Consider the following 8,694-nt stretch of genomic DNA (forward strand, 5'->3'; position numbering starts at 1 on the left):
CATTGTTTGTGTGAGAGTTTTTCATTACTTATGTTGGCTTTGAGATGAATTTAATTTGAAAAATACCATCAACAAGGATTCATATAATCAACCTCGTCTTGTTTGAAAAGAAAACTTAGTTATTATTGTTATAACCTGGTTAAGGAAAATGGGCCACATAACAAAATTACATACTTATTTGCAACATTTTAAAAAAAAAATGCCTGAAACCTTGAGGATTAATTTGAAAGTTAGTTTAGTGGAAGATTATAGTATATTTACTAATGCTATAATTATTTGATAAGCGCTCCCTTCATTCTTTTTTACTTGTTATAGTTTTCTTTTGAGAATCAAACAATGCGAACTTTGACTAACATTTTCAAATATATATTTCTTTAATCATATTGATATGAGAAAAGTTGCAACTTATAGAACTTTTTGTACAATTTTTGAATATTTTAATTTTAATATATTAACCTAATCTAATTTAATTTTGCTTTGAAAATTAATCAAATTGACTTTTGATAAATGAAACATGACGACTAAAAAAAAGATGGAGTAGCTACTAAGGCAGAGTACTTTTCGTATAGTTTTTAAATATTTTATTTTAATATATTAAACTAATCTAGTTCTGAAAATTAATCAAATTATCTCTAAATAAACGAAACATGACGACTAAAGAAGAAAGGGGGAGTAGCTAGTAAGGTAGCTAGGTTGCTAATTTTGATAAAGAATTGGTTTTTAATTTCCCAAAAGCATAGAGTATCATTAATTAAGCAGTGAAATTATCTATCTTAGAAGAAAAGAAATCCTGTTAAGGGAAAAGATAAGAATCATTTGTTGTTGTGGAAAGCTTAGTAATTAATAGTGACATATTCTAGAGGGATCATACATTGCATTGCATACATGACATGATTGATGTAATTATTTATTGGAGGAATCAAACAAAATAGATAGATAATCTCAATGACAATTGGGTTATTGGATCCAATCTAAGTAGTATTTTTTAAAAAAGAAAAAGAAACAAAAACACAATCTCTTTTCCATTAATTTATTTGACATGATAATATTTTTAAGTATAGTGATGTTCGAGTCAATTTTTCATCAAGTACATGTTGCTTCCTATTAGCGAATTAGGTACTCCATAATTCAGTCGATCAAACTAGTCATGGGTAGAAGCTGTGCAATCTTTTGGTTGTGAATCATCTGAACCTAAAAGTCTCCCGCATATTCTCATTTATAAAATTACACTCCCGCATATTCTCATTTATAAAATTACACTGAATATGTTATTGTGATAATAATGAGTTCATTACTATACGAATCTTAAAAGCTGAACCTAAACTCATACCCCAAATTTGTCTCTAGCTACTTATGAAAAGAAATCACTAAGATCTTTTATCTCTACCGAAATTTAAATTATGATCTTATAAATTATCACTTATTTCATTAATCGTTAGATCACACTAGCTATGAGTGTTTTTGACATGATATACTAATATTGATGGAGGAGAAAATAATAAATAATACAATTATTGGAATAGGAAATTCCATCATACGTTGTCTAGATATACTTGGGATGTCATACTTTTTTATTGATTATATCTACAGTATCATTTTCTTATAGATTAGACATGGGCAAAAAGTATATTCCAAGAGCTATAGGTCCTCACAATATTGACAACAAGATGCTACCTCACAATTACCTTTCTTTCTTTGTTGACTTGGGACCATTTCACTATCATCAAAGGGGAATCATTATCTCCAAAAACTAATAATCTTTTTCTTTTTTTTCAAAAATAAAAATAAAAATATTTTAATTGAATTTCCTTTTCAAGGAAACATAACAAAACTACTTTAATATGATTTCATTGCCCTACTTCTTATTTTAGCAACACATATTTAAAAAGGATACAAATGCATGTATTGGAATCATAGCTTCACATCATCTATATACAATTATACATACAAGTGTGAAGATACGTATACTTGTTTATCTTTTTTTACCTGACGTACGTTCCACGAAGTATCTAACTTTTAGTAATTTTTCGCATTCCTAAGATACGTTGTAAGCATACATACGTACATGTATTGACAAATGTATGAAAAAAGAATCACTTTATCTTTTACTTGCTAGATTAAAACAGTCCATGTACGGTTTATGATGTACCTCAAATTTCAAAATTATTCATTTATAGGTGAAGAAATTCTTTTATTAGTAAAATAAAAAAAGGATCTAAAAAATATTTTTTAAAAGTTTATTTGCTGAGAAAGGATGGTCAGTATGAATTTATGACTTCAATAAATATGTTGAAATTTCTGTTAAGCCCACTTGAAATGATAATACATTGTCATAATCTTTTCTCAACCGATTTTAATGATAGATATAAATGGTAATACTTCCAAAAAAGGAGGTCTATTATAATTTATAATTACTAAGCCTATGACCAAAAAATAAGCAAATAATAATTGTTATAAAATTGATTGATTGGACTCTTAATGTTAGTAGGTAATAGATTAGAGAATATTGACTATATTATAGCCTCTTCTACCTGCATTAGTTATTGTATATATATCTGTCCTTTTTATGAGTAATAAAACTACTTTGGTCCCCAAAAAAAAAAAATAAGAAGAAGAAATTGGTGAAGTTTAGAATACAAGGGCAAACACGTTTAATTATAAGTGTTAATTCAAATATTAATATCTCAATGTTTTTGAAATGACATATATTTTGAAAAATACATAAAAATTCCATAAATTATAAAAAAAAAATAAAAAATTATTGACTAAAGAAGCATTTGTTTGATTTTTACTAAATGAAAGTAGTTCCCTTTCTTTTTTTGGTATGCTATGGTGCATATTGGTGGGTATTTTGCACCTTTGCCCATATTTCTGGTTAGGTCTTTTATTTTCATCCCTCAAAATGAATACTAATTTTTTGTATCTCAAAAATTATGTTCCGACATGATTTCAAGTAAATTCAACTATTAAAGGCAAAACTTAAAAGTCAGTTTCTTTAATTTCCGGTCAGTTGCTATCGCTCATTAGTCTTCTAGTGGTTAAAAAAAAAAGGGGGAGATGATAGGGTTAGGTGGTAGAAAGATTTCAAAATGAGAGCCTAAAATCATGGAATCTATATTTTCCTAAATTGTTATTTTTGGTAAAATCTTGATATGTTGGGTAATTAGATAAAAATGTTTATACTAATTGTAAAATATCATTTTCATCACCTGGCATAAAAATCTCCTTTAGTTTGACTCCTTTGAAATTAGAATTACCAATTCTCAACATTTTGAGGAAGAAACTTAGTTGTTGGACAAAATAATTCAGAGATACTCTTAACATGATACGACTCTTCGTTTTAGATCAAGTCTCTGCACAGTTCTTTTCAAAAGGTCCCACAATCGTTGAAAATACCAACATCTGTATAAGTTTTTCTTTTTTTTTTGTAATGTCCACGTAAGACTTTGTTCACACACACAACTATTTGTAACGATTTTCCGAGATGTGAGGGCTGTAGTATAATTTCATGAAGTGGAGGGGAAAGTTTTATTATTAAATAAAATACAAGGTAAGTACAATGCAATTTTAGTATTACAATCAACCTTGAACCACCACTTCTCTTCATTCATATTTTATGATCCTTTTAAGACTAGTCAATATAATGATAGAGTAAAGCACCTATTAACCCTCAACTATGACAAAATTTTCTACAAAACAATCAAACTATACCTGGTTCTATTACCCCTGAACTAAATTTTAACATATTTTTATCGTTCTTTTTACCTGACGCGACACCTTTTATCAACCTTTTTAGTTGACATGACACCTTTGATGTGAGTCCCATTTTATGTAATAAAGTTGTCACATCTGTATAAAAGAATGACAAAAATACGCTAAAATTGAGTTCAGAGGGATAAAAGAACTTCTGTGAAGCTGGAGTGTGCCGTACCAACTTTGGTCATAGTTCGGGGGTATTGGATGCTTATCTCATGATGTAATAAGCTATAAGATGGCCAATATTATGTTATAAGCTATACTTAGAAGTTTCTGTTGAAACTTCAGCACGAACATTAGAGTTCGCGATTGAACTATTTTACAGCAATACTACAAAAAGAATTTGTATACACATACACGGAGCTGCGCGCAGTATGCACGAATCATAAACGAGTATCTCAGAAGATGTTTTCTGAGAGTATGGTACAAGAATTATCACCTCAAAGCTATACATTTTCCCATTAATGACCCTCTCGATCAAGATCCTTTACATTTCCTCGAATCTGTATTGTGTCTTTGATCTTCCGTTCATTTATTCCTACAGCGCGCATCAAATGAAGGTCGTATGTCAATACAGCTTCATCAAACATCGATATTTTGTGAGTAAGAAGCAATGTCACATACCTGTGGTGGACCTATTGAGGGAGGTTGAGCCAATGCTTCTACTGATGCCTCGGAGACTCTAGATTCGGATTTCTCATTTGAATAACTAATAAGCAAACAACAAATGAAGTCAGAATATGATGCGCTTCTTGTAGCTTCATCTGCAACAATATACCCCGTATAATTCCACATGTGTGTCTGGGGAGGGTAAGATGTACGCAGACCTTACTCCTACCTTGTGGAGTACGAAAAGACTAAAGCGGAGTGATAGACTGGGTGTAACCTAAGAGCTATCTGCCCCTAAATAGTCGTGGACTACATCTTGTTGAAGAATAAGAAACCTTTGGTAGTTCACATATATACTAAAGGAGTAAAGATGGACCGGCATCAATTTCCAATAATGTTTTGAGAAAGATAACAGTCATGATAAAACCTTCGACAAAATTAACTACCTCCTAAGAATACAGTACTGAATTATTCATGCCAACATGCTTATAGTATTTCCGAAACTCAGTCCTTGAATACCATGCATCACCACCACCAACGACAACAACAACAACATACCCAGTATACTCCAACAAACTGGGGTCTGGGGAGGGTCGGAGGTAGAAAGGTTGTCTGCCATAGACCTTGAATACCATGCACAAAAAAGCATAAAAAATTATGATTGAATTTAGGGATGCTCACGTTGAGAGTATTGTCACCCAAATGAGTTCTACACAGTCAACCCAAAGCAGCCTTTGCTCAACCGGGATTACACCATACGTAATTAGATGAGCAAATGGCCACAGCTTCCAGCCAGCCTGAAAAATGAGTCACATAAAGAGAATCCGTGTTAAGGTTACATCACGACGCATGTGTTGCTGCTAATCCACACTGAACCTCAAACATCATGCTGCCCAATAGAAACATGCATGCAAGAAACAACAAAAACGAATGGCATAAACTGCAGGATACTATCAGTTACTCTTGTGGTCCAAATGTCAACTTATCAACAGAACATAGGTTTAATTTGGACAAGCAAAGCATCATGGATATTCAACGACCACCCTGACTTAGAAATCTTCTTTGAAAATGCAAAGTAATGTTCAACTATGAAAGAATTATGGACCAGATCAGAGGAACAACGCTAGAAAAATGAAGAGAAAATGAACACGAGCAGCACAGTAGCAACTATGGTCAAGGTAAAGTACACTGTTGTATTCATATAAATGAAAAGCGAGAAACAGTAATTTTTTACGTAATAATAAGAACCACTGCCCAAAGCGAAGATAAGTTTAATTATGAAAAGCAAGAAGTAAGAGAAGAAGGTTTTCTTACAGTCAACATTGGAAAGAATGTAGCCTTCAATTCACTGAAAATGGCAAGAGGGGATTCAAGACGTAAAATTCCCAAAACTGTGAAGTAGATGCTATTCCAAACTGCTGACCAAACAGTCTGATCAAAGGCAACCTTGGCAGGAACAACCCACCAATCTTCGAAAGGAAACAATGCCTAATATGAAGCAGAGTGCGTTGCTTAGTTCGGAATAATAACAACCTACAATGTCGCAGCCATGAAAGTATGAAATATTTGAAAATAGAAGTACCTCGCAGAATTGATAATAATAATGAGAGAGGGATCCATGTAATGTGAATCCAACTAAGCCTGATCTCAACATACGTGCACGATCAATTTCAAAAATAGGCTTCCCTTCATAGCACTGCAATAAGCATACGGAAGACTAGTCAATACTTGGGCCGAAAAACAATTTCAAGCGATTCATGGCATTTGCAGGAACTTTTTATTCAATCTCCACTAACCTGTGCAATCCAATCCCCAACAGAATAAACCACTCCACTGATAACCATTTTAGCCAAAACCGGATTTCTTTTAAGGGCTTCCTCATATGCAACCCAGTTGTGCTGAGGTGCATATCTCAATATCTCAAATAACGTCCATCCCTGAAAGAGAAAGATGATGAGCTATATTCTCTCCTGGAAAATACGTAGTTGAGCATACATATGCACATACTACAAATTGCTCCAGAACTAACGAGAAGTAATTCCACAACAAACAAATACTTATGTATTATAAGCATATGAAAAATTCATACAAGGAAAAAAGAAACTTTGCCACTACAAGTATTATAAGCATATTTAGCACTTGCCGATCTATGAAAGATCAAACTATTTAAGAAGAAAAGTACAAACTTGAAATCAAGAGTGTTAATAGAAAAAGATGTTTTTGTAATTCAAAGTGGATAGAAAGAAAGCTTTCTCCGTATTATCCATTCTTCAAGATGACAGCCAGCAGACATTTAGTTTCAAACAGCAAAAGAGCAATTAGGATATAATAACGATTTTAATCTACAGTTCTATTGACTGGATGAAATGAAATATGCAATCATCACCACATGAGCAAATGACAACACAAATAAGACTGCATAGAACTGGTAGATTCTCCAATTTACAAAAAAGCAGATACAAAATAAACATCACACCCTAACCCTGTACACATGTACATAACTACAACGATATTCATGACTAAGCTGCGATGATTTGAACCGCAGAAGACTGAAGACATAATGAAGTACATATCATTAAGCATGGATAACAGCAGTGCAGGAAAAGAAACACGAAAAATATACTAATCCAATAGATACCAAAATCTATTGGGGTGATTGGTTATATAAATCTATGGGAGCAATCGGGTGTGCGTATTTTCACCTAATGGAAGGTACTTGGATACTCAAGCTATACATATTGAACACCATTTTCAGCTTAGGATGGAAAGATTTCGCCTTATCCTTCTTCGTTATCTCTTAAGTAGCATTATTTGCAAAAAAACTTAGATTTTTTACAGAATTAATCATTTGGAACCGAATGAAAAGATGGAAACCACATGATACAACAATCCTGGTGGCAATTTAAAGATAACAAACCTCTTAAACCACAATATGCAAATGTTTATGCTCAAAATAACAACAACATACCCAGGTCTGGGGAGGGTAAAGTGTACGTAATCCATACCACTACCTCATATGAGGTAGAGAGGCTGTTTCCGATAGACCCCGGCTCAAGACATATAACGGTATAACAAAATGCAAGATCCAAATTTCAAGCATCAAGTAGTTCAAATACAATTTATAGCTTCTAAAACATAATACTCCCTCCATTTCAATTTATTTGTCATACACTTCCTTTTAATCCTTAAAAAACATTATTTTTTTGCAAGACTCTTTAATTCTATATGTCATGTTTAAAGCCTACAAAATTAAATACTAGCATTTTGTAGTTCTACCTAAACTATGCGTCAAAAAGTCAAAATCAGACAAACAAATTGAAATGGATTAATTAATAAGTAGCTTACATGCCAGTAATCCTGGTCAATAGTGAGCAACTTAGTAATAGCAAAAGAACCAGCAGCTAAAACAATAGTTGCATTAATAGCTCTATCAACAAACTTCTCCATATCCTCCTTATTATCCCCATTAGACCCACCACCCACTCCACTTGAAGAAGAAAACCCACCCGCACCACCTTCAAATGATAGCCTCCCTTCATTTCCAAACCCACCCACCACCACCTCTCCCCTGCCTAATTCCACTTCACTTTCCAACCCAATTACGAAGCCGCTTTGCTGGTCCGTACTATCACTACTCTGAACCGGAATCACATGGATTTCACTACCTACCGAGCCCGACACGGCCCGACACGCTAGTTTGTGATTCTGCTGCTGATTAAGACCTCTTATTAAAATTTGAGACTTGATTGGCTTTGAGCTTCCCTTAGGTAGAGACAGAAAAGGCTTTGGTGTAGTCAAGCCATTAATGGAAGCCATTGAAATGGAGAGAGAGTTTAGATCAAAGCCTTCTTTCTCTCTGGTGAGCTACAGTAGAACTAATGGGGCTTTATTATGATTAGGAAAGAGGAGAGAGGATGTAATTTGGTCAACCAATCAAAGTTTTTTGATTTTTTATTGGTTGATATGTGAAGGTGCGGGTGATTATGGTGGACCGTACATGTTTTGGTTCCTATGTGGACTGCGTTGGCCTTAGGCCACGTAAAAACAAGCATAGCCAATAGTTGAGCATAATTATTTTTTTATAAAATCAAATAGTTTTATTTCTATGAAGAAGAGACCAGAAAGTAATTGTTATTTCTCTTGACTAATATACAATGAATAAAATCCTTTTATAAATACTATTAGTTTCTGACTAAAAGACAGATACTTTAAATCCTGATAGATATCAACTACATATCTTGATAGACATTTACTATAATGTAAATACATTTATAACACTCCCTTTGAATGTATAGATAGATAATGTGCCTCGTTAAAACCTTACTAAAA

The 8,694-nt window shown here is 33.0% G+C and overlaps 1 protein-coding gene across 1 annotated transcript; it reads right to left on the reverse strand.

Annotated features, from left to right (window-relative positions):
- Positions 1–3,992: 3,992 nt before the first annotated feature.
- LOC107878690 lies at positions 3,993–8,404 on the reverse strand. Its single transcript, XM_016725775.2, has 7 exons — positions 7,711–8,404; positions 6,162–6,302; positions 5,948–6,061; positions 5,680–5,853; positions 5,047–5,162; positions 4,381–4,465; positions 3,993–4,294 (listed from the first exon to the last, which is right to left on the reverse strand). Exons 1-7 carry the CDS (start codon positions 8,179–8,181, stop codon positions 4,289–4,291), a joined length of 1,107 nt encoding a protein of 368 aa, XP_016581261.1. The 5' UTR covers positions 8,182–8,404; the 3' UTR covers positions 3,993–4,288.
- Positions 8,405–8,694: the final 290 nt, after the last annotated feature.

Source organism: Capsicum annuum, chromosome 7 (assembly GCF_002878395.1).
Source record: "Capsicum annuum cultivar UCD-10X-F1 chromosome 7, UCD10Xv1.1, whole genome shotgun sequence".
NCBI lineage: Eukaryota > Viridiplantae > Streptophyta > Magnoliopsida > Solanales > Solanaceae > Capsicum > Capsicum annuum.